General features: G+C 48.4%; 1 protein-coding gene across 5 annotated transcripts in view; it reads right to left on the minus strand.

Moving 5' to 3' along the window:
* LOC140387908 (SH3 and multiple ankyrin repeat domains protein 3-like) overlaps positions 1–26870 on the minus strand; it is a 1536301-nt gene that overhangs the window by 190458 nt on the left and 1318973 nt on the right. For all 5 annotated transcript variants that reach the window (XM_072471211.1, XM_072471213.1, XM_072471209.1 and 2 more), the window contains exon 18: positions 10597–10721. In XM_072471211.1, the coding sequence (XP_072327312.1) occupies positions 10597–10721 (125 nt within the window). The remainder of the gene's footprint in view (positions 1–10596; positions 10722–26870) is intronic.

A 26870-nucleotide genomic window follows, 5' to 3' on the forward strand; every position in this document is an offset into this window, starting at 1 on the left:
AGCTACTGATGGGCCGATGGCTCCGACCCCATTTAAGCTTGACATTTCCCAACCTTGGTGGGAAGGTGGAAGAGAAACAAGACCTCCAGAAGAGGTATCATGATCACCAGAAGCAGGACAGAGGGTTCAATCCGTGAGACAAGTATATGTCCGGAATGTTGGGGGCGGCGTCTGGTGGTTACCAGGAACAATTGTGGAGAAGACAGGGCCAGTCTCTTATACAGTCAAAACCATAGAACAGACTGCCCGCAAGAATATGGGCAATCTCAAAGTCAGGGAACCCGTATCACAGGTAGCCCCGCCACACAAATCAGTCCCTCGTTCCTCTTGTCAACCACCCGTGACTCTCCAAGGACCAGGGCCCAGGTTTGCATGAGATGGAAGACTATGTATCAGATATGGATACGGAATCCTCAATACTTTCGGAGGACAATTTGATCAGAGATGGACCTCTGGCAGGATTCCTCCGAGGAGACCTCCTCTGCACCCAGCAACAGAGGAACCGTCTGACATTTTGGAAGGGGGTGAGAGGGGGGGGGGGGGGGGGTGAGAGTGAGGCAGGAGGGGAGACATGTAACGACCCTCACGAGATCCACAGGGATGACCCGATTGAGCTCTCCATGGGGTTCATGGAATGGGCGGAGACCCATCAACTGGGGCTCATAGAATCAATCCTTAAATGCAGCCTGGATGAGACCGGCATGATTGGTAGTCCTGGTTTGGACCTATGTGCTGTTTGCCGTCTTGCAGCATTTTCTTTTGATTATAAATAAACCTCCACTTCAATCACCTTCTTGGATCATCTGAGCTTTCATATCTGCATTTTGTGGATGGTACATACTCGGGCAATTGTCCATCTGTTGGCTAGATGCCAGTCTTGTAACTGCAGTAGAACATTGTGGCTCGGTGAGTTGCTTGTTCTGGAGCATATGTTTCTGGCATATCCAGGATACTGTCAGGATCCTTAGCCTTTGTTGTATCCAATGTGCTCAGCCATTTCTTGATAGCACGTGGAGTGAATCAATTTGGCTGAAGACTGATTCCTATGACCCAGAAAGGGGACTAAGTGGGTCATCCACTTGGAACTTCTTCCAGCTCTCAGAAACTATGAGACGTATGTGCATTAGGCCAGCTTTCTGCAGGCTCTTAACTGTCTGTGCAGAAACTTCTCTTAAATTTGAAAATGATGGGATTCAGAAGACTTTTGGATGGATGTGATTCTGGAAATTTGACTGCCTTTCATCCCTCCAGATGGTAGTGTTAAAATTCCCCTCCTTGGTTTCAATGTGTTGAAGTTTTACAGAACAATAATCTATGTGTAATACTTATCACTAAAATGGCCATCATTCTGTTTTCCCGTCAGTCTCCAGTGATTGAATCTATAAGATCCCCTTAACAAACCCTTGACAACAATCAGACAAAATCTCAATTTTAGATTTTGCTCCCATCGAATTGAAATTTGCATGATACTGTAGGGAATTGATAACATTGATCCAGGTGAACTATTCCCTTCTCTTAAGGCTGAAATGCCAGCGGATATGGGTTAAAAATGAAGGAGTTGGGAGTAGAATAGGATAATTTTTACTTCAGGAAACATTAGAATAAGTTACCTGGTAATTCCATTGAAGAAGACAGTATAAGTGGGGGTCAGAGGATAGTTAGAGAATAGAGAAAGTGGTATTAGGATTGGGGGGAAAGGTAGGGAGCGGGAATATGGGAAGGTGTGTAAGTGGGTTGAGAACTAACAGTGAAAACAGGTTTATATGTGGAGCCCAACAAATATTTTTGCCATTCATTCAATTCCCCTTGCAGGCCGTTGTCTCAGTTTGAAATAGAGAGGGCGGGATTTATTGTGCAACCCCCTTCCAAAATGTCAGACGGTTCCTCTGTTGCTGGGTGCAGAGGAGGTCTCCTCGGAGGAATCCTGCCAGAGGTCGATCTCTGATCAAATTGTCCTCCGAAAGTATTGAGGATTCCGTATCCATATCTGATACATAGTCTTCCATCTCGTGCAAACCTGGGCCCTGGTCCTTGGAGAGTCACGGGTGGTTGACAAGAGGAACGAGGGACTGATTTTTGCCGCGGTGGAAGGCGGCCTGCCATTGGTAGGATCTTCTGATACCACCATTGTCAACAGGCAATGCACGCCTCACCGATGTGAAACCCGTGGCGAGGGTGCGCCGTCTGCAGGATCGGGAGGTCCCACTGGCGTGAACGGCTGGAACGTTCCAGCCAGTGTTTCAGAACCCCAGCTAATAGGACGCTGGTGCAATACGCCAGGACAGAATGACACCAGGCAGGATCCATTACTGAATGAGCAGAAATTCAGGAGGCTGTACAGGATCCAGTGCTGGATGTGCACAAACTTCCTCCATATAAATACAAACTCTGCTCCTGAACCATCCCTCTCCCTGCAAAATGTCTGAGACTGAACCCGACTGTTCGTAACCTTGGTGTCATATCTTGTCCCAAGGTGAGCTTTCAACCACGTATCCACGCCTTCATGAAGACCAGCTATTTCTACCTCCATAACATCCGCCAGCTCCACCCCTGCCTCATCTGCTATTGAAACTCTATCCATACCTTTGTTACCTTCAGATTAGACAATTCCAATGCATTCATGGCTGGCCTCCCACACTCTAACGTCCATAAACACGTCACCCAAACCTCTGCTGGCTGTGTCCCGATTTGTACAAAGTCTCATTCGCCAATCCCTCGGCTCGCTGACCTACCTTGGCTCCCGGCTAAGCAATGCCTTGATTATAAAGTGCTCAGTTCTGACGAAAGGTCATCTCAACCTAAAACATTAACTCTGTTTCCCTCCACAGACGCTGCCTGGCTGGCTGAGAACTTGCAGCCTTTTTTGGTTTCATTTTAAATTTCTACCTTCCACAACATTTGTTTTAAAATTCTCATCCCTATTTCAAAATTCCCCCGTGCACTCACTCCTAACTCTCGCTGTAATCTCCCCTTGCTCTACAATTCTCTGAGAAATTGGTGTCTCTCTAATTCACTTTCTTGCAAACTCTTGATTTTCATTTGTGGCCGTGCAGTTTCCTCGGCTGTAAGCTCTGAAATTCCCTCCCTAAACCTCTATATGTCACTTTCTTCCTGGAAGACGCTCATTAAAACCTAACTCTCTGATCCAGCTTTTGGCTAGCTGCCCGAACCTCTCCCTATGTGGCTTGGTGTCAATTTTTGCTTTATAATTCACCTGTGAGGCACCTTGAGATGTTTTATTACTTGTGTAAATACAAGGAGCTAGTGATTTCATTGACAGCCAACATGCAACATTTTAGCGTAGAAAGACATCAAAATATTACTAGGATGGAAAACCCCCAGACAACATAAAGAAAGCTCAAAGAAGGACAGGAATAGCTGCTCAAGTTTCAAAGGTTTTCAGATAAGAACAATTTTTTATCTGTATGGCACCTCTAAATTAATACAACCGCACAAGGCGCTTCATTGAGGCATTAGAAGATAAAATACAACACCAAGCTATATAAAGAGGTATCAGGGCAGATGTCCAAAGGCTAGGTCAAAGGGGTGGATTTTAATCAGCCTCTTGAAGGAAGAAAGCCAGGCAGAGGGAGGTTTAGGGAGGGAATTTTAGACCTTCGACCCTGAGCAGCTAAAGCCATGGCTACCAATGGTGGAGTGATTAAAATTGGGGATGCCTAAGAGGCCAGAATTAGAAGTGGTTCTCATGCTTTTTTGTCCGCAGACCACTTAAATGGGACACCTACGGACCACTGATCCTACACCACCCACGTTTGCTTGCCACCTTAAAAAATCTCACCAGAATTAATTGGTACTGCTTTTGGTCAGACACCAATGTGGAGAGTTTCAGTCTCATTCCAGACTCCACGTTTAGCCAGTTTCTCCTCTTTGTTTTCACCCCACGAGTATTGAAAATCCATTCTCGCTGTTGTAAGTTGTTGGGAATGGGAGCAGGTGTTTCAGATACTTGGATACTTGGGAAACAAAAGTCAGACAATCTTTTCTCATGGAATACCAGCTTCAGTGACTTGCATTGTGGACCAACCAGGAAAGTATCTGAATAAACCTTGTGGACCATGTCATTATACCAATGGTGGGGCGTGACACTAGCCATGCAGGGAGATTGTTCTCAGGTACTCGGTGTCTGACCAAGGGATCCAGCCAGCATTGGGAGGGGGGCTCCATAGAGAGCCAGGCCCCTCTCCCCTTTCCTCTGAATCCCCTCTCCTGAAACTGCCATCCAGCCCTCACTTACCTTTCTCAAGGGATCCCACGATGAAGCCTGGTGAAGGCCCAAGTGTTTTGGCAATGGTGAGCTGTCATCCTCTGATTGACTGCCAGCTCCCAAGGGAATAATCTTTGCCCCACTTGGGGAAGTGCAGTAATTAAGTGACCCCAAGGAGTTGGGAGCTCCGGCAGCAGGGTTCCACCTGCCAATTAGGGGTATAATTTCCTTGGGGCTCCGAGAGAGCAGCAGGGGTGCCAATATTTATGGTGGTGGATTTTGGGCCTCCCACCGAATCTCATAAAATTCCACCGTGAATTTTGGGTTGATGTCGCTAATGGGCAGCATATAGTTGAGAAATAGGAGGGGGGGAAAGGATAGATACTGGATTGGCACCAGAGGCTGATGATCCTTTGGCTACAATTAGAAAGCTAAGAATGGAATTAGGCGGCGCAGTCCCACCCAGCTGAGCAATGCTGGAGAGGCACTGGAGAAAGATGGTGTGATAGACCGTGTTGAACGTTGCAAACAGGTTAGGGAAGGATGAGGAGGGAGAGTTCACCTTTGTCACAGTCAGACAGAATACCATCTATCTATTTAATAAGAGACTTTTTAGTACTGGAGCAGGCGCAGAAACCTGATTGCAGGGATTCAAACATGGAGCTCCAGGCAACAAGGGCACGGATTTGGGAGGCAACAGCACAATGTTGGCCTTAAGAGCTAGGAGACGGAGTAGGCCATTCAACCACTTGAGCTCACTCTATTATTCAATGAGATCATAGTTGATCTTCTACTTCAACACTATTTCCCTACGCTATCCCCGTATCCCTTGATGTTTTAATATGTAGAAATCTATTGATCTCAGTGTTGAACATACTTAATGACTGGGCCTCTGGGGTAGAGAATTCCAAACATTCACCACTCGCCGAGTGACGAAATTCCTCCTCATCTCAGTCCTAAATGCCCGTTATTTTGAGACTGTGGGTGGATTTTCCGGCCCCGTTCTCCGTCCCCGCGGATGCAAATACTGTTGAATGTATTAAAATACTTAAAAACTGATTTACGCAATTGCTTCTGGGTTCGCCGTATATCGCGCCCCCCCCACAAGAACAGAAACCAGTTGCGATGGCCATGCCAGAGGCCCGGAAGTGGTTATGTTATTGTAGCCCCTGCTGGTGAGGGACATGGCTGAGCTGTGCCTTGGATACCTGCATTGATGGGGTGAGGTGCCTTGCCGGCTGCAGTAATGGTGTTGCGTACCCATCCACCTGACCCTACAACCCACTTCCTGGCCACCCCCCACTACTCCCCCCTGCCCTGGCAGAAGTCCCCGGCCAGTGGCACGGCTGTCGGCAAAGTATGGCGGTGCTGGACACTATCCGTACGCCCTCGCTCTCTCAGCAGCCACCACGCCAGCTTCACGATTTGTGAGCGCACACGTGGATCGTGCCGTCGGAAATCGGCCCATTGGAGGCAGAGGATCGTGGGTGGGCCCACTAATGATAGGCGAATGGTGTAGCATTGACGCCGTTTTCAAAGAGTCAAGGCATCGCGATTTGGCGACAAACCAGCACCTGCCGCGATTTCGGCGTCGGGAATTATTCTTCGCCCGATCGCACGCCCGATTTTGGCGTCGGCCAACGGATACCCTCCTATTTCTCCATATTGTATTCCAGCTGCCAAATTTTTGTCCACTCACTTAGCTTGTCTAAGTCCCTTCGAAGTGTCTTTGCGTCCTCCTCACAACTCACACTTCCACCTAGTTTTGTGTCAACTGCAGACTTGGAAATATTACATTTAATCCCACATCCAACTCATTGATATAGGTTGTGAATAGTGGGCCCCATGCACTGATCTTTGCGGTACCTCACTAGTCACAGCGTGCCAACCTCGAAATGACCCATTTTTTCTACTCTGTCCATTAACCATTTCTCCATCCATACCAACATATTCCCTTAAGACCCATCTGTTCTAATTTTGCTTACTAATCTTGTCTCGGACCTTATCAAAGGTGATCTGAAAATCTAAAAACAACTAGTTCCCCCATATCTATTCTGCAAGTGACATCCTCAAATAACCCCAATAGGTTTATTAAATACGATTTGGCGGGGGGCAAGTGATAGGAGTGCAGGAGCGGCTGCGTTTTCACAAGCTCAGGCTCTGTTCATCTTGTAATCCTTTATTTTATCCTGGTTCACATTTCCTATTTGCTATTCCTGGGAGGTATGCCTTGCGATATGTCCGTGGAAAATCCTGATTGGTGTTTTGTAAAGAGGAGCTGAGATAAACTGTAGAAAATCCTTGTTTGACCATGGCACTTGGAATGGGCTGGGGTGGGGCCCAGCTTACAGTGGCGTTATTGCTGGTAAGCGGGTTATTGCCTCGGCGGAGCTGTGCCCGTCCAGGTGATGGCCGCCATTGAGAATGTAGTTCTGGATGAAGATCTCCGCTCTGTGGTGCAGGTTTTTAAGAGCTCACTTTGAAGATTTGCGAGGTGTCCTTGGGAGAATGGTAGAGCCGCACGAGAAAGTTCTTGCATTCAGAAGAGGACGTTGAGATCCTGCTGCATGGCCTGGCATTTATCCTGACGGATTTGGGAGGTAGGGGCCGAGGGAGGTGTGTCCATGGCGAGGTTTGGGGTCAGTTGGGCCTCCCAACCACTGTGATGCTCGTCGCCAGTGGTTGGAGGTGGCTGAAGCGGGTGGAGTCATTCCCCCCTGGCAGGGGCATAGGCTGTGAGTTGCTTGGGTGCCAGAGCAGTGGCGTGGTGGAAGTGAAGGTGCTTCGTTCGTTGGGATCGTTGAGAGATCCTGAGGCGTGTTCATTGATCTGGTCTTGACGTCCGCCTTCTCGAGCAACATATATGGTGTCAGTATCCTGCAATTCTTCTATTATCCTGGACATTGCTCCCTTATGATTATGTTGATGATTATTTATTGTCTTTTCTCCTACAAAGGCGGTCATCTGTTGTCTTGTTCTGGCAAAAGTCATTTTGAGTTAATGATGTGAAATGTGGTCTGTGTACAGTTTTACCCCTTTTTTGTCACCATGTGTTATAATCCTTGTGGTTATGAGAAGGCAGTGGTGCTTCTTTGACACCGCTTATCGCGTTTATAATGAAGATGAACAGATTTCGGGTGGCGTGATGGGCGCATGGTGGGGGTGGAGTTGGGATGATGGGGTGAGTTAAGTCCTCACTGCGACCGAGGATACCTCCCCAGTTAGAGCTAACTGTATCAGGTTTTTATTTTGTTTTTCTTATTATTTTGAATTTAAGAATCCGTGCCACTCTCCTTGGCCTGAGCAGATTATCTATCCTGGGGAGGACTGGGTTCCTTTTGACTCTTCCTTGAGGTTGTAGTTTTTCCTCTGGGTCTCTTTTTTTTTTAAAGAGCTATTAGAATGGGAGGACATGAGTGGTGGTGCACGCTGAGGTGGGTTTGGTTAACCTTTAGCTGGTCTGTTGAAGAGAGAGATTATTCTTAGTATCATTCCTGTGATGGTGGACAATGCTGGTTGATATCTGTAGACCAATTTGGGTGTTCTTCCCTTAGGATTTAAACATTTTGTTTTCCTCTCTGAAGCTGGGTGAGTAGAGTGCTGTTTCTAATCTTGGTCCTGTCCGGTAGTTTGTTGGGAGTTTCCCTGGTTGTACTGGGGAGGAGGGAGTTGTGCCCACCCCCACTCCCCTGTTGGATGTCTTGATGATTCTTCTTCTCTTCGGTGATGCTGTCTCTCCTGGTTAGGACTGGCATGATCATCCATTTTGTTTCAGTATTAATGGGGGCTGTGCAATGTTCTGCTTGTGGTTGGAGAGAAGCAGGTCCGGCTGGGGGGGTTGGGCACTGGGGAATACTGGAGGACTGGGGCTACTGATTTCTGGGTGTTGGGAGATGCTGGGCACGGCTAGATTCGGTGCTGTGACTGGTACCGTTGCCCCTTGGTGCTTAGTCGTCCGTTTTTGAAGATGCCTATTAGTAACATCCTGAGAGGCTGGGTATTGCTTCTTCGGGGCCTACGATTGAGCGGAGTCTTGTGTTTGGTTGGTATCCTGTTGCCCCCCTGGAGGATGGGGAGCTTTCCTGGTTGAATGAGAAGCTTGTTCTTTTCCTCTTTCCTGGGTGATTGGTATGCACTAGGGAAATATGGAATCAGGGTTGGCCTCTGATGCTTTGTCATCCTGTAGTTTACTCCTGGTAGCTCTAGCTCTTTCTCCTCTCTGTTTTTCTGGGGAGGCCCTGAAGGTTTGGTCATAATCATGTTGTTGCTGGTCCTCTCTGTACAAATGTATGGAATGATGCTGGTTCTGTACCAGGCCTGAGACTGGGGTTAAGCTGCGTTGCGTGGTCTATATGCAACACCCCTTTTGAACTTGGGGTTTCGCGTATTTTCTTTGTTTTCTTTTCTTTCGTAAGGGTGGGTATAAAGAATCTGTGATTGGTTCCTGCATGGGTGCAGACAGGTTTGGTATCCAAGGAAACAAAGTTGGGGTGTGTCATTGGTACTTCTAGAGTTGGGATAGATGTATATTGGTGCGTGCCGAAACATGGCGTGGAAAATTTACCCTGGTAATTGTGAGTAGATGCATCGTGGGAGGCTGTGCATGTTTTCATGGCTTCATCCTTTTTCTCCCTTAGTCTCCAGTGGGATTTATGGAGGCATGAAGTTATATCTAGTGATTGTATCGAGCCAGTTATAATGTTATTCTCCTGTTCCCCTCTGTATCCATGTTGAGCCCTTTTTTCCTCGTTTACTGCGATATATTATTATGCAATTTTGTTGAGTTGTTGGCAAAAGTGTAAAATCTTAATAAATATACTTAATAAAATATGATTTGCCTTTCTCAGACCTATCTTAACTCTGTCCAATCCTGCCATTATTTTTTTTTAAATGTCCTTTATTCCGTCCTTTATTCCATTCTCCCAGATTGTTCATCTCCATTGCAATTTGTCTTCCCTTTTCCTCAGTCGAGGATTTCTATCAGCGTGGTGGCAGGACCCTCCAATGTGTCCAGTTCATGGCGATTCAATTTTACTTTCAGTTTGAAGGAGAGAAGAATGCGCCCAAGGCTAATATTTTAATCTTAAATAAGGGCAATTATGAGGGCAAGAAAGCAGAGCAGGATAAAGTGAACTGACAAATATGCTTTTGGGATAGTTCAACAGGTGTTCAGTGACAGACATTTAAAGGGATGTTAAATTTTAATACTTTTTTCCCCTCTTTGTTCAGAGTACGTTCGGCCGACGGATGTTCAGGCACTGTCTTGGGAATCGGGTTTTCCAGGCTGTGAACTAAACGGCAATTTTTAACCACCACGGCAGCATTTGATTTATTTCAGAACTTGCATCATCCAGGAATTTTAAATTGTTAGCTCACCCCTGCTAGGTCTGCCCACCCGGCACACTCTGGGTATTGAAGTTGGACTTCTACAGGATTCAATGGAGTCTACTGCTGCAGTGAGGAATTTAATTTCTGCCTTCAGTTTCCAAGTTGAAAAGTTTAGCTTTTCTTCAGGTCAGTATGCTTTGATTGTTCCTTCAGTTTTCCAGGATTTAAGTTTTGCTCTACAGTCTCTGAGGTTTTGAATTGTTCCATTTGCTGCCACCACTTTGTCAGGTGTTGGGTGTAGTTCTAAAAGTCTTATTAAGATTTTCATAGTATCAGGTAGTTCAACAGCAAATATGTATGAACTACTGGAAACTATATACATGGGTACAGTAAAGGTCCAAACTAGGAACTGTCTCCGTGCTTGCTTCTACACATGGTTCGATCCAACACTACACTGTCCCCTAGATGCAGTTCATGCATTCTCTTACATCACTGCATAGGCAATGTTGCACATAGTCCCACATTAACCCTTTATGTACCAGACCCTAATATTATACCATCTTTTTTTCTGGAGCATATTTGTTACTGACCCTTTTTTTTACCTTGAATATCGCTCATTGACACTGATTATCCTTCTGTGCTGCAATCTTTTAAGATTTTTATAGACATTCCAGGAGAATACTCAGGATAGAAAGACACCAAAGAACGCTCCAGGATAGAAAGATGCCATGCAACACTCTAGGCGAACAGGACAAAAGACAGACAACATCTTGTGTTAACAGGCCACCAGCCATATGCTCCCAGGTTAACATGATACTAGCCCAATTCTCCAGATGAACACGATTTTAGACAAAACACCAGGCTAAGCTAGCATAGATGGTGACAAATTGCCAGGATCGATCTTGCCAGTTCCCTGCAGAATCATCAAAATGCTTTTAAACCACAGCTTCCTCAACTACACTTCCCCGCCAAAGGAAAAGTAAGTTTGCCAGAAAATTGTTTTCAGTGACCATAAGCCTTTAATTGGAGGAGTTGATGCTTACCTCAATCAAGAAATCTCCCGTCCTGAGCCCAGCCTTCCATGCCACTCCCTCCACATCCACAGATTCCAGGTATTGCAGAGCTGGGAACGCTGGCGTGGGGGTGAACTCTTCAATTGGAGTCTCCGCTGTGGGAAAAAGAAAATTCAAAGTGAATCAATGGCATTTACTCTCACCCACTTTCTTACTCAATTTTACTGCGTGCTTCTGGAACCTAGATTTTCCTCGTGTCTTTAATTTTGAAGCATTATAATATATTTTGCAATGTTATGGGTACTATACAAATGCAGTTGTTGTTGTTTGGCATGATTATTGACAGACGCCTCTTGGCTGAAATAAAAAGGTTTACACCAAATTTTCCGAGGTCATCTTATTGATGTAAATTTGGAAGAATCTAACCAACAGGCATTCGAGGAGAGCAAAACTGCATGCAATTCAAACTTACATTGAGTTTAATGAGAAGGACAAGTTAGAATCATCAGACCTATAAAGGAAAATTTGAGATTTTTTTTAATGAGTGTTCATGAGAATATGTAGGGGGCAGCAATGGTATTCAAGTCAGGACTACAATGGGGTAAATTAGGAGGCTGCAAGTGCATTAAATAGGGGGCTGAAATGGGATAGAGTATGAGATTGCAATTGGGTTGAGGTAGGGACTGTGATGGAGGAGAGTAAAAGGATGTAATTGGGTTTGAGTAGGAACTGCAATGGGTTAGAGTAGCAGATTGCATTAGGTTAGAGTAAGAGACTGGATAGGGTTAGAATAGGAGACAGCAATGAGTTAAAGTATGAACCGCAATAAAATAGAGTGGGAGACTGCAATATCTTAGAGCCAGAAACTGCAAGGGAATGATGTAGGAGACTTCAATGAGATTTGTGTAGGGGACTACAATGGTGTTGTGTAACTGCACTGGGGCAGAGTACTGGACTTTGATGGGGTAGAGTTTGTAACTGTGATGGGGCCATTTAAGAGATTGTGATTATGCAGAATAGGAGACTGCAATGGGGTTACAGTAGGGGACTGCGATTGGGGCAGCGTAAGGGTGTGCAATGGTGTAGCATTGGGGACTATGAGGGAGCAGACCAGGAGACTGCAATGGTATTAGAATAGGGGACTGCGATTGGGACAGATTAGGAGACTGCAATGGTGTGGTGTTGGGGACTGCGATGGTGTAATGCTGGGGACTGCGATGGGCAGAGTAGGGTACTACAATGAGGCTGTTTGGGAGTTTTCAATGCAGTAGAACAGGAGACTGCACTGGGGTTACAATAGGGGACTGCAATTGGCAGAGTAAGTAACTGCGATGGATTAGAGCAGCAGACTGTGCTGGGTTAGAATTGGGGGTTGTGATGGAGTAGAATAGGAGATTGTAATGGTTAGAAATTGGTTAGAGAACGGGACTGTGATGGGGTAGAATAAGAGATGGCGATGGGGCAGGGTAGGGGATTGGGATGTGGTTGAATTACGAAGTGTAGGAAATAGATGAGATTATAATTTGGGATTGTGATGGGCTAAAGTAGAAGACTGCTCTCCCCTTTGAGGGGGATAGCTGACTGGTGGTGATTTAACCTGAGGATCACCACACCTCAGATTAGGGCTCAGGTTGAGAATGCATGAATAGCCTCAGCCAATATGGGAATTGAATCCGTGCTGCTGGTCTTGCTCATCATCACAAACTAGTTGTCCAGCCAACTGAGCTAAACTGGCATGGGACTACAGTAGGTCAGAGCAGGGGACTGTATTAGGTCAGAGCAGGGGACTGCAAGAGGCCAGAGTAGGAGGCTGCAATAGGTCAGAGTAGAGGACTGATATATGTGAGAGTAGGGGGCTGTAAAAGGTCAGAGTAGGGGGCTGCAATAGGTAAGAGTAGGGGGCTGCAATAGGTAAGAGTAGGGGGCTGCAATAGGTAAGAGTAGGGGACTGCAATAGGTCAGAGCAGGGGACTGCAATAGGTCAGAGCAGGGGACTGCAGTAGTTAAGAGTAGGGGGCTGCAATAGGTCAGAGTAGGGGTCTGCAATAGGTCAGAGTAGGGGGCTGCAATAGGTCAGAGTAGGGGGCTGTAATAGGTAAGAGTAGGGGACTGTAATAGGTCAGAGCAGGGGACTGCAGTAGGTCAGAGTAGGGGACTGTAATAGGTCAGAGCAGGGGACTGTAAAAGTTCAGAGTAGGTGGCTGCAATATGTAAGAGTAGGGGGCTGCAATAGGTCAGAGTAGGGGGCTGCAATAGGTCAGAGTAGGGGACTGCAATAGGTCAGAGTAGGGGGCTGTAATAGGTCAGAGTAGGGGACTGAAATATGTGAGAGTAGGGGGCTGCAGTAGGTCAGAGTAGGGGGCTGCAATAGGTCAGAGTAGGGGGGCTGTAAAAGGTCAGAGTAGGGGCCTGAAATATGTGAGAGTAGGGGGCTGCAGTAGGTCAGAGTAGGGGACTGCAATAGGTCAGAGTAGGGGACTGCAGTAGGTAAGAGTAGGGGGCTGCAGTAGGTCAGAATAGGGGGCTGCAGTAGGTCAGAGTAGGGGACTGCAATAGGTAAGACTAGGGGACTGCAGTAGGTAAGAGTAGGGGACTGCAGTAGGTCAGAGTAGGGGGCTGCAATAGGTCAGAGTAGGGGGCTGCAATAGGTCAGAGTAGGGGACTGCAATAGGTCAGAGTAGGGGACTGCAGTAGGTAAGAGTAGGGGACTGCAGTAGGTCAGAGTAGGGGGCTGCAGTAGGTCAGAGTAGGGGACTGCAATAGGTAAGAGTAGGGGACTGCAGTAGGTCAGAGTAGGGGGCTGCAATAGGTCAGAGTAGGGAGCTGCAATAGGTCAGAGTAGGGGCTGCAATAGGTCAGAGTAGGGGACTGTAATAGGTCAGAGTAGGGGGCTGTAATAGGTCAGAGTAGGGGGCTGCAATAGGTCAGAGTAGGGGGGCTGTAAAAGGTCAGAGTAGGGGACTGAAATATGTGAGAGTAGGGGGCTGCAATAGGTAAGAGTAGGGGGCTGCAATAGGTAAGAGTAGGTTTTGTAAGGGCCACGAAGAATCCAGCACGAGTTTTAAGGATACAAAGTAATAACGTTTATTTACTATAACAATATATACACAACAGTAGCAGTAACTTCCCTTGCTACCTTCTCCTTCCTGCTGGTTCCTGAACTGGCCAGCTTATTTATACTAGGACTTTCTCCGCCCCCCTCATTGGGGAAGTTCATACTCCCATAGGATTGTGGGATAGTCATTAGTCCCCAGCCAATCGTAAGTAGGCAGGTTATAACATCCCTCCCCCCCAAAGTCCAAGGAATCCACTGAAGACCCTGGCGAAGGAGGGCGTCGGACTCGTTTGGCCGCAGGCCGGACGCCATTTGCACGCGGCGCTGGATCAGGCGGCGTGTAACGAGACGGAGACCGGCGCTTCCGTGATGAACGGCGCGGTTGTACATCCACGGCCTGTGGACCCGAGGATTCCCCCTCTGATGCATCCTGTGTCTCCATCTCGGAGTCAGAGTCTGCTGCCTCCGTCATGTCTGCGTCTCTATCTCCATTCGGTCCCGTAACGACCTGCGCAGGCTTCGAGTGAGGCACCAGTGGAAGATTTTGAGGACTACCTTCCCTTGTCTCTGGTCTTTGCGGCTGTTGAAATGAGCTCCGGGGACGGGGAATCTTTTGAGGGGATGATCTTCTGGACCGGACGTGGTCTCCGTGTTTTCGCTGGAGACGACCCTGGGCTTGCACTTGGTAAGATATAGGGCCCGTTTGGCGAAAGATTACACCAGGAACCCATTGGGCACCACCAGCAAAATTCCGCACGAATACTGGGTCACCGGGCGCAAACTGCCGAATCGGACGATGCGAGACAATCCCTGTCCCTGCCGTTCTTGTGTGCGGCGTACTTTTCGCCAATGTCCGGGAAAACCATACTAAGGCGGGTGCGAAGTCTTCGGCCCATTAGGAGTTCTGCGGGAGCTACCCCAGTCACTGCATGGGGGGTGGTCCTGTACGTAAACAAAAAGCGAGCCAGTCTCGTGTCCATTGATCCGGAAGACTGCTTCTTGAGGCCTCTTTTGAATGTCTGCACTGTGCGCTCTGCCAACCCATTTGAAGCCGGGTGGTAAGGGGCAGTGCGGATATGGCGGATGCCGTTCATCTTTGTAAACCTAGCAAACTCCTCACTCGTGAATGGAGTGCCATTATCCGTGACCAGCACCTCGGGGAGGCCATGCGTACTAAATGATAAACGCATCTTTTCAATTGTTGCGCAGGACGTTGTTTTTCTCCGCTGCAGTCAATGTGCGGGAGGCGAAAGCTATCGGTCGCTCGGCCCCGTTCTCCATCTTGTGGGACAGGACGGCCCCAATACCATACGGGGATGCATCACATGTGACGAGCAAAGGCTTTCCCGGATCATAGTGGGTTAGTAACCCAGACGACGACAATTGTTGCTTTACCCGCCGGAAAGCGGTTTCTTGCGGCTGACCCCAAACCCAGGTGTGATTTTTCTTTAGCAGCAGGTGCAAGGGGGCCAGCGTAGTTGCCAGATTGGGGAGGAACTTCCCGTAATAGTTTACGAGACCGAGAAAAGAACGAAGATGCGAAGTGTCAGTCGGGGTGGGGGCATGTTGAATTGCACGCACCTTCTCTGCGACGGGGTGCAGACCCTCGCGGTCCACCCGATAACCTAGGTAGACTACTTCTTTTGCCTGAAATACGCACTTTGTGTGACGTAAACGGACTCCAGCCTCCGAAAGGCGTCTAAGGACAGCCTCCAGATTTTCCAAATGCTCTTGCTCCGACGTCCCTGTAATCAACACGTCATCTAGGTAGACAGCCACACGTGGTAAACCTCTCAAAATGCCCTCCATAACACGTTGAAAAATTGCGCAGGCAGAGGATACTCCAAAGGGCAACCGTGTATATTCATACAGGCCCCGGTGTGTGTTAATTGTTACATATGGTCGGGAGGCAGGGTCCAGCTCCAACTGCAGGTAGGCGTGACTCATATCTAATTTTGTGAATGAGAGTCCACCTGCAAGTTTCGCGTAGAGATCCTCTATGCGAGGCATTGGGTATCGGTTGAGTTGGGAAACTGTATTCACTGTAAGTTTATAGTCGCCACACAAGCGAACTGTGGCATCTGGCTTCATTACTGGTACAATTGGTGCTGCCCAATCAGCAAAACGGACAGGCCTGATAATACCCAAACTCTCCAAACGAGTGAGCTCCCCTTCTACCTTCTCGAGCAAAGCGTAAGGCACTGGGCGCGCCCGGAAATAGTGCGGCGTGGCTCCTGGTTCAACTTGGATACGGGCTACGGCCCCTTTTATTTTCCCCAAACCAGGCTGGAATACCTCTGGGTATCGTCCTAGCACCTCAGTCAACCCTCCAGAAACTGTTTGGAGGATGTGCTGCCATTGCAACCACAAATGGCGCAACCAGTCCCGACCCAACAGGCTGGGCCCATGGCCATGCACTACGATAAGTGGGAAACGCCCCTCCTGGCGTCCATAGACAACAGGGGTCATTGTAGTTCCTGCAATGTCCAGTGGTTCCCCCGTGTAGGTGGCCAACCTGGCCTGTGAGTCAGTTAATGTAAGGGTCTGTATACCCTGCTTGATGCGGTCGAATGTCCTCTGGGCGATCACGGAGACCGCTGCGCCAGTATCCAACTCCATCTCCAGCGGGTGGCCATTGACCCGTACTGTCACCTTAATGGGGGCCACACGGGGAGCTGCCACACAATGCAGCTGCAGGCAGTCGTCCTCCGTCTCCACGTCCTCAGGAGTGGTCGCCACAGGTTCATCCACATGGAAGGTACGGCCTCTGGGCTGGTCCCAGTTACGGCCCCTGGGCTGGTCCCAGTTTCGGTCGGAACGACGGCGCCTCTGGCGCCCCCAGGACCACCGCCCGCGACGGGGTCGGCGCCTACAAGTCTGACACGGACATGGCTCCTCATCCATTGGCTCTGGAGAAGGCTCCCTTCGGGGAGGAATGTCCGATGGCCACTGGCGTCGGTCCGGTCGTTGCCTCGCCCAAGGTACCGCAGGAGTGCGGGGGGACGTTTTTGGGCGGAAAGGGTTGCGCCCCAAGGCATGCACTTCCATTCCCTGTAGCTCCTGTACTCCTCGCTCTGCGCTCTCTCGGGACAAGACTATTTGTATTGCCTGTTGAAAAGTCAATGTTGGCTCCGCTAACAACTTTCTCTGGGTTGCTGCATTGTTAATACCGCAAACCAAACGGTCGCGTAACCTTTCTGACAAGGTCTCACCATAGTCACAGTATTCCGCAATCCCGGGTAGCCTGGATAAAAAATCGGCAAGGGATTCTCCAGGGGTCCTCTCAGCGGTATTAAACCAGTAACGCTGGACTATCGTGGACGGGGTTGGGTTAAAGTGTTGCCCCACTATGTTCACAAGTTCGTCAAACGTTTTGGTGTCCGGCGCAGCTGGGTACGTAAGGCTCCTAATCACCCCAAACGTATGCGGCCCGCAGGCGGTGAGCAATATGACCACCTGGCGCTCGTTTTCAGTGATATTGTTTGCCCAGAAATAGTAACGCATCCGTTGTGTGTACTGGTTCCAGCTTTCCAGCGCAGCATCAAAAACATCCAAACGTCCGTACAGAGGCATGGTATAATAGAAAACAACTTCCAACCTGTATGCAACAAAAATCCAGGGAGGTGGCTTCAGCAGTGTAGACAGCTATTCACTTTTACCTTCTTCGCCAGTTTTGTAAGGGCCACGAAGAATCCAGCACGAGTTTTAAGGATACAAAGTAATAACGTTTATTTACTATAATAATATATACACAACAATAGCAGTAACTTCCCTTGCTACCTTCTCCTTCCTGCTGGTTCCTGAACTGGCCAGCTTATTTATACTAGGAGTTTCTCCGCCCCCCTCATTGGGGAAGTTCATACTCCCATAGGATTGTGGGATAGTCATTAGTCCCCAGCCAATCGTAAGTAGGCAGATTATAACAGTAGGGGGCTACAGTAGGTCAGAGTAGGGGCTGCAGTAGGTCAGAGTAGGGGAGTGAAATATGTGAGAGTAGGGGGCTGCAGTAGGTCAGAGTAGGGGGCTGCAGTAGGTCAGAGTAGGGGACTGCAATAGGTCAGAGTAGGGGGCTGTAATAGGTCAGGGTAGGGGGCTGTAATAGGTCAGAGTAGGGGACTGCAGTAGGTCAGAGCAGGGGACTGCAATAGGTCAGAGTAGGGGGCTGCAATAGGTCAGAGTAGGGGACTGCAGTAGGTCAGAGCAGGGGACTGCAATAGGTCAGAGTAGGGGGCTGTTATAGGTCAGAGTAGGGGGCTGTAATAGGTCAGAGTAGGGGACTGCAGTAGGCCAGAGCAGGGGACTGCAATAGGTCAGAGTAGGGGGCTGCAATAGGTCAGAGTAGGGGACTGCAGTAGGTCAGAGCAGGGGACTGCAATAGGTCAGAGTAGGGGACTGCAGTAGGTCAGAGCAGGGGACTGCAATAGGTCAGAGTAGGGGACTGCAGTAGGTCAGAGCAGGGGACTGCAATAGGTCAGAGTAGGGGACTGCAGTAGGTCAGAGCAGGGGACTGCAATAGGTCAGAGTAGGGGACTGCAGTAGGTCAGAGCAGGGGACTGCAATAGGTCAGAGTAGGGGACTGCAGTAGGTCAGAGCAGGGGACTGCAATAGGTCAGAGTAGGGGACTGCAGTAGGTCAGAGCAGGGGACTGCAATAGGTCAGAGTAGGGGGCTGCAATGGTTTAGACCAGGCCGCTGCGATACATTAGAGTCGGGATCTACGATAGTTTAGTGGGAGACAGCGTTAAATTAGAAGAGGAAATTGCCAAAGGTTAGAGTGCAGGGCTATTATGGTTTAGCAAGGGGTATGCAACATGGTAGAGTAGGCCGGGGATTGCACTGTGGTAGAGTCAGCCATTTTAAAGCAGTTGTTATCTTTCTTATGATGACCATCAGAAAATCACCTCTCAATTGTCATTGCATAATACAAGACCTAATGGTCTCATTAATGGATAGCTACCGAAACCTCATGAGCTCAATAAATCTGGCCATTCATGGACTAGCATCAAGAAAATGACAAAGTTGTTGATGTGAGACAGGGGAGATGGACAAAATGGTTTGCTTTAGAGAAAAGAAGCTGAGGGGATATTTTTGCATTTCAGGATGACCCTGAAATAGAGATCAGTTTCAGCAGACAAGAGCAAGACCTGCTGTTCTTATTATGTGGTTCAACCGATGTGTGAATAGACATTTTGGAGGGAGGCGGGAGAGGGGTGGTGAGAGATAATCCACTGGCAGACTCCACAGAATCCAGAGTGGAAGGTATGAGTTTGCCAGAGCATCTTTTGACTTCTTATGGAAAGACCTGGAACTTGTATAGTGGTTCTTACATCCTAAGAATTTCCCTGAACGTTCCAAGATGAATTCATTGCTTTTGAAGAATACTGGGCGGGATTCTCCGCCGCCCGCCCCCCCCCCCCCCGACGGGTCGGAGAATTGCCGGGGGCAGGCGTGAATCCCGCCCCCGCCGTGTCCCGAAGCCTCCGCCACCAGAGATTCGTCGGGGGCGGGAATCGCGCCGCGTCGGTCGGCGGGCGCACCCCCGCCGATTCTCCGGCCCGCGATGGGCCGAAGTCCCGCTGCTGGAATGCCTGTCCCGCCAGCGTGGATTAAACCACCTTTTGAACGGCGGGACAAGGTGGCCCGGGCGGGCTCCGGGGGCCTGGGGGTGGGGGGGGGGCGATCTGGACCCCGGGGGGTGCCCTCACGGTGGCCTGGCCCGCGATCGGGGCCCACCGATCCGCGGGCGGGCCTGTGCCGCGGGGGTACTCTTTTTCTTCCGCCTTCGCCATGGTCTTCACTAGGTGAGGGTTTGGCCCCTAAAGGTGCGGAGACTTCCGCACCTTTGGAGTGGCCCGACGCCGGAGTGGTTCCCGCCACTCCATTACACCGGGAACCCCCGCCCCGCTGGGTAGGGGAGAATCCCGCCCACTGTCTGTTGTTTTGCTGCATCAAGGGGCAGCATGGTAGCATAGTGGTTGGCACAGTTGCTTCACAGCTTCAGGGTCCCAGGTTCGATTCCCGGCTTGGGTCACTGTCTGTGCGGAGTCTGCACGTTCTCCCCGTGTCTGCGCGGGTTTCCTCTGGGTGGTCCGGTTTCCTCCCACAGTCCAAAGATGTGTGGGTTTGGTGGCTTGGCCATGCTAAATTGCCCTTAGTGCCCAAAAAGGTTAAGTGGGGTTACTGGGTTACGGGGATACGGTAGAGATGTGGACTTGAGGAGGGTGCTCTTTGTAAGAGCCGGTGCAGACTCGATGGACCGAATGGCCTCCTTCTGCACTGTAAATTCTATGATTCTATGATCAACGGTGTAGGAGGATCTATCAAACATAAAATGAGATAAAGGGACTACTTTTGGTGGTATTGGTTTTATTGTTCATTCATGGGATGTGGGCATCACTAGCAAGGCCAGCATTTATTGTCCATGCAGTGTGTCCAGGAAGCTTTTCTAACACAGTATGTAGATTGTCCGACCAGAGGAGGGGCAATATTGGATTTAGTACTTGGTAATGAACCAGGGCAAGTCAAAGATTTGTTAGTGGGGGCGCATTTTGGAGATAGTGACCACAATTCTGTGACTTTCACTTTAGTAATGGAGAGGGATAGGTGCGTGCAACAGGGCAAGGTTTACAATTGGGGGAAGGGTAAATACGATGTTGTCAGACAAGAATTGAAGTGCATAAGTTGGGAACATAGGCTGTCAGGGAAGGACACAAGTGAAATGTGGAACTTGTTCAAGGAACAGGTACTACGTGTCCTTGATATGCATGTCCCTGTCAGGCAGGGAAGAGATGGTCGAGTGAGGGAACCATGGTTGACAAGAGAGGTTGAATGTCTTGTTAAGAGGAAAAAGGAGACTTATGTAAGGCTGAGGAAACAAGGTTCAGACAGGGCATTGGAGGGATACAAGATAGCCAGGAGGGATTAGGAGAGCTAAGAGAGGGCATGAACAATCTTTGGCGGGTAGGATCAAGGAAAACCCCAAGGCCTTTTACACATATGTGAGAAATATGAGAATGACTAGAGTGAGGGTAGGTCCGATCAAGGACAGTAGCGGGAGATTGTGTATTGAGTCTGAAGAGATAGGAGAGGTCTTGAACGAGTACTTTTCTTCTGTATTTACAAATGAGAGGGGTGATATTGTTGGAGAGGACAGTGTGAAACAGATTGGTAAGCTCGAGGAAATACTTGTTAGGAAGGAAGATGTGTTGGGCATTTTGAAAAACTTGAGGATAGACAAGTCCCCCGGGCCTGACAGGATATATCCAAGGATTCTATGGGACGCAAGAGATGAAATTGCAGAGCCGTTGGCAATGATCTTTTCGTCCTCACTGTCAACAGGGGTGGTACCAGGGGATTGGAGAGTGGCGAATGTCGTGCCCCTGTTCAAAAAAGGGACTAGGGATAACCCTGGGAATTACAGGCCAGTTAGTCTTACTTCGGTGGTAGGCAACGTAATGGAAAGGGTACTGAAGGATAGGATTTCTGAGCATCTGGAAAGACACTGCTTGATTAGGGATAGTCAGCACGGATTTGTGAGGGGTAGGTCTTGCCTTACAAGTCTTATTGAATTCTTTGAGGAGGTGGTCAAGCATGTGGATGAAGGTAAAGCAGTGGATGTAGTGTACATGGATTTTAGTAAGGCATTTGATAAGGTTCCCCATGGTAGGCTTATGCAGAAAGTAAGGAGGCATGGGATAGTGGGAAATTTGGCCAGTTGGATAACGAACTGGCTAACCGATAGAAGTCAGAGAGTGGTGGTCGATGGCAAATATTCAGCCTGGATCCCAGTTACCAGTGGTGTACCGTAGGGATCAGTTCTGGATCCTCTGCTGTTTGTGATTTTCATTAATGACTTGGATGAGGGAGTTGAAGGGTGGGTCAGTAAATTTGCAGACGATACGAAGATTGGTGGAGTTGTGGATAGTAAGGAGGGCTGTTGTCGGCTGCAAAGAGACATAGATAGGATGCAGAGCTGGGCTGAGAAGTGGCAGATGGAGTTTAACCCTGAAATGTGTGAGGTTGTCCATTTTGGTAGGACAAATATGAATGCGGAATACAGGGTTAACGGTAGAGTTCTTGGCAATGTGGAGGAGCAGAGAGATCTTGGGGTCTATGTTCATACATCTTTGAAAGTTGCCACTCAAGTGGATAGAGCTGTGAAGAAGGCCTATGGTGTGCTCGCGTTCATTAACAGAGGGATTTAATTTAAGAGCCGTGAGGTGATGATGCAGCTGTACAAAACTTTGGTAAGGCCACATTTGGAGTACTGTGTACAGTTCTGGTCGCCTCATTTTAGGAAGGATGTGGAAGCTTTGGAAAAGGTGCAAAGAAGATTTACCAGGATGTTGCCTGGAATGGAGAGTAGGTCTTACGAGGAAAGGTTGAGGGTGCTAGGCCTTTTCTCATTAGAACGGAGAAGGATGAGGGGCGACTTGATAGAGGTTTATAAGATGATCAGGGGAATAGATAGAATAGACAGTCAGAGACTTTTTCCCCGGGTGGAACAAACCATTACAAGGGGACATAAATTTAAGGTGAAAGGTGGAAGATATAGGAGGGATATCAGAGGTAGGTTTTTTACCCAGAGGGTAGTGGGGGCATGGAACGCACTGCCTGTGGAAGTAGTTGAGTCGGAAACATTAGGGACCTTCCAGCAGCTATTGGATAGTTACATGGATTACGGTAAAATGATATAGTGTAGATTTATTTGTTCTTAAGGGCAGCACGGTAGCATTGTGGATAGCACACTTGCTTCACAGCTCCAGGGTCCTAGGTTTGATTCCGGCTTGGGTCGCTGTCTGTGTGGAGTCTGCACATCCTCCCCGTGTCTGCGTGGGTTTCCTCCGGGTCCTCCGGTTTCCTCCCATAGTCCAAAGATGTGCAGGTTAGGTGGATTGGCCATGATAAATTGCCCTTAATGTCCAAAATAGCCCTTGGTGTTGGGTGGAGGTGCTGAGTTTGGGTAGGGTGCTCTTTCCAGGAGCCGATGCAGACTCAAAGGGCCGAATGGCCTCCTTCTGCACTGTAAATTCAATGATAATCTATGATTAATCTAGGACAAAGGTTCGGCACAACATCGTGGTCCGAAGGGCCTGTTCTGTGCTGTATATTCTATGTTCTATGTTTTCTATGTTCTATGTTCTATCCCTAATTGTCCTCGAAAAAAGTGTGGTGAGCCATCTTCTTTAAATGCTGCAGTCATGTGGTGTAGTATGCCCAGAATGCTATTAGGTAGAAGGTTCAAACCGGTGATGATGAAGGAAAGCCAATACAGTTGAGATGGCATGTGACTTGGAGGAAAGCTTATAGGTCGCATTCCCATGTAGCTGCCACTCATGTTCATCCGGCATTAAAGATCACGGGTTCAAGGATGCAGGTTCTGCAGTGCAACTTGTAGATGGTACGTTTTACTGCCATTGTGCACCAGTGGTGGAGGAAGCGAACGTTTTGTTACAAATGCGAGGTTTTAGAAGATTATTATATTTTGGAGCTATGCCTTTAGTTTAGAGTAAATTGGGAGAATGATGGGGTCATGTGACTTGTTCTAAATTCTGCTGCCAACAAGCCTGGGTTGCTTAGTATTTTCAGATTTCAAGGTGTTCACGCCTATAAACAACGGCAAAGGTATCTCCACTGACACTGGTCTCCTACGAAGGTATTAGAAATGTCAAGTTTTCTAAATGGATCATACTTTAAACTGTCTGTCTAGATGGATTGTAAGATAGAATAAACTTGGGAGCCTAAAGGGAAGCTAATTAGCAACTTAATAATAAATGATAAAATATTAAAACATGCTGCTGTGCAGAGGGACCTGGGTGTCCTAGTGCATGAGTCGCAAAAAGTTGGTTTACAGGTGCAACAGGTGATTAAGAAGGCGAATGGAGTTTTGTCCTTAATTGCTAGAGGGATGGAGTTTAAGACTAGGGAGGTTATGCTGCAACTGTATAAGGTGTTAGTGAGGCCACACCTGGAGTATTGTGTTCAGTTTTGGTCTCCTTACCTGAGAAAGGGCATACTGGCGCTGGAGGGTGTGCAGGGGAGATTGACAAGGTTAATCCCAGAGTTGAGGGGGTTGGATTATGAGGAGAGGTTGAGTAGACTGGGACTGTACTCATGGAATTTAGAAGGATGCGGGGGGATCTTATAGAAACATATAAAATTATGAAAGGAATAGATGCGGGCAGCTTGTTTCCACTGGAGAGTGAAAGCAGAACTAGGGGGCATAGCCTCAAAATAAGGGGAAGTAGATTTAGGACTGAGTTTAGGAGGAACTTCTTCACCCAAAGGGTTGTGAATCTATGGAATTCCCTGCCCAGTGAAACAGTTGAGGCTCCTTCATTAAATGTTTTCAAGATAAAGATAGATAGTTTTTTGAAGAATAAAGGAATATAGGGTTATGGTGTTTGGGCGGGAAAGTGGAGCTGTGTCCACAAAAGATCAGCCATGATCTGATTGAATTGCGGAGCAGGCTCGAAGGGCCAGATGGCCTACTCCTGCTCCTAGTTCTTATGTTCTAATCTAACGGATAGTAATTAGCATTTCTACCTAGATACAAGGCCCATGTGATTCTCTTTGTCATTGAGATGGACTTTGAGAGGGAAAGAGTCCATAGGAAGCCACTGAAGGATTGAATTACATATTATCTCAAAAATATTACCGAACATCAGATAGGTTCACTCTGTGAACCTGAGGGAGAGAGAAAGTGAGAGAGATAGACAGAGATAGTGAGGGAAGGAGAGGGGAGAGGGAAGGAGAGCGGAGGAGGAGAGAGGCAGGGAGATTCCAAAGTAAGCAAAAAGTAAAGAACATTTATTTTACAAACATTATATACACGAGTACCGGTAGATCCTCTCCGGGTACACGCTCCTGACAGTAGGTTCTACACTGGCTGACCTTTGATACAAATATTGGTAAGCTACCCCACCCCTAGCAGGGGAGCTCGTCCTGCTCAAGGAGCACGGGGAAAACAATTATCCCCACACCATATGTCCCGTGGTGGTTATTAGACAATGGCCTTGCAGTGCAGTTTGCTAGTGCTATTATGGAGGGTTTAAAGTAACTTGGCAGGGCTATGGGAATAAGCCAATCACATTAGAGAGGAAAATCATGGTACACAAAGATTGAGAGGGACAGAAAGTTCTCGAGTAATAATAAGGTACTATGTGGTGTTGGAGTAAGAGGAAGTGCAATCAGATCTAAATGAGATTTTCTGTGCATGTTTGTGGAAACATAGAATAGGTTGGTGTGCTGCAGCCACACGTAGCCATGTGGGAATGTGATGTAGTAGATAACAGAGACCTGGCTCAAACAAGGGCAGGACAGGGTACCAGGTATTCCTGGGTATTCCGGAAACAGAGAGAGGAAAAGAAAGGAGGAGAGATGGCAATACTAATCAAGGAGAATATTACTGGGCTGGAGAGGGATATCCTGGCGGGGTCAAGGACAGGTCTATTTGATTAGAGCTAAGAAGCGATAGAGGTACCATCATTACACTACTGGGTGTATTATATCGACCATCAACTAGTTGGAAATATGTAGAAGAATAAGTTTGCAAGGACATTACACAAAAGTGCAAAGTGCATTGAGTAGTTATACTGGGGGACGTGGATACTTAATATAGTTATGTCACAAAGGGTAGAGATGGGAAGACTTTCTGAAGTATGTTCCTGATCATCTTCTAGATTACTATGAATCCAGTCCAAAGAAAAAGGATGGATATCTGGATTTGGGGAATAGAATATTTCATAGAATAGAACATAGAACATACAGTGCAGAAGGAGGCCATTCGGCCCATCGAGTCTGCACCGACCCACTTAAGCCTTCACTTCCACCCTATCCCCAGAACTCAATAACCCCTCCTAACCTTTTTGGACACTAAGAGGCAATTTATCATGGCCAATCCACCTATCCTGCACGTCTTTGGACTGTGGGAAGAAACCGGAGCACCCGGAGGAAACCCACTCAGACACGGGGAGAACGTGCAGACTCCCCACAGATAGTGACCGAGCAGGGAATCGAACCTGGGAACCTGGCGATGTGAAGCCACAGTGCTAAACACTTGTGCTACCGTGCTGCCCTATATGCGCACAAATCGTTGAAAATGGCAGGCAGGTTGCAAAGTGGTCAGTAAGGCATACAGCATCCTGTACTTCTTAAATAGTGGAGAAGAGAACATTGAGAGCAGCTCTAATCCAGGCATTCAAAACTATGTGTGGTCTGGACAGAGCAGGCCTAAAAATGAGGTGTGACAACTGGGTCGTGTGTCAGCAGTGGAACATTTTGGGCCAGTGGTCATAGTCTGTTAGCAATGGAAAAGAACAAGGAGCAATCCAGAGTAAAAATAATAAATTGGGGAGGGGGGGGGGGGGGCATTTCAATGGGATCAGAATGGATTCTGGTCCAGGTAAATTGGAAACAAATATTGCATGGCAAAACTGTAATTGAATAATGGGCTGCCTTTAAAGAGGAGCAAGTTTGGGTACAGTTGGGGTATATTCCCACAAGGCAAGGAAGTACAGTAGAATAAACAAAGCCGGAGTACCTGGATGAAGAAATGATGAAAGAGAGTTATGGTGAAACAGAAAAATGATGGGTGTGTTTTCCGCGCCCTTCCCGCGCATGTTTTGCGGTGGCGGAGGCTTCCCCCATTGGCCGGGGGCAGCATCTTCTGATCCCATTGCTCTCAACTGGGTTTCCCTTTCTATGGAACCATCTACCACTAGGAAATCTGTAGCTGGTGTTCGGCATCAGCGGGACCAGAAGATCCTGCTGGCGAGAACGTCCAAAAATTCCTGTCGCTACGTATGACAAAGGTCAGGGGCGAAATTCTCCCGAAACGGCGCGATGTCCGCCGACTGGCGCCCCAAACGGCGCCAATCAGACGGGCATCACGCCGTCCCAAAGGTGCGGAATGCTAGGGGCTAGGCCGACGCAGGAGGAATTTCCGCCCCGTCAGCTGGCGGAAACGGCCTTTGTTGCCCCGCCAGCTGGCGCGGAAATGACATCCCCAGGCGGCGCATGCGCGGGAGCGTCAGCGGCCGCTGACAGTTTCCCACGCATGCGCAGTGGGGAGAGTCTCTTCCACCTCCGCCATGGTGGAGACCGTGGCGGAGACGGAAGGGAAAGAGTGCCCCCACGGCACAGGCCCGCCCGCGGATCGGTGGGCCTCGATCGCGGGCCAGGCCACCGTGGGGGCACCCCCTGGGGCCAGATCGCCCCGCGCCCCCTCCAGGACCCCAGAGCCCGCCCAT

This window comes from Scyliorhinus torazame, chromosome 13 (assembly GCF_047496885.1).
Source record: "Scyliorhinus torazame isolate Kashiwa2021f chromosome 13, sScyTor2.1, whole genome shotgun sequence".
Classification (NCBI taxonomy): Eukaryota; Metazoa; Chordata; class Chondrichthyes; order Carcharhiniformes; family Scyliorhinidae; genus Scyliorhinus; species Scyliorhinus torazame.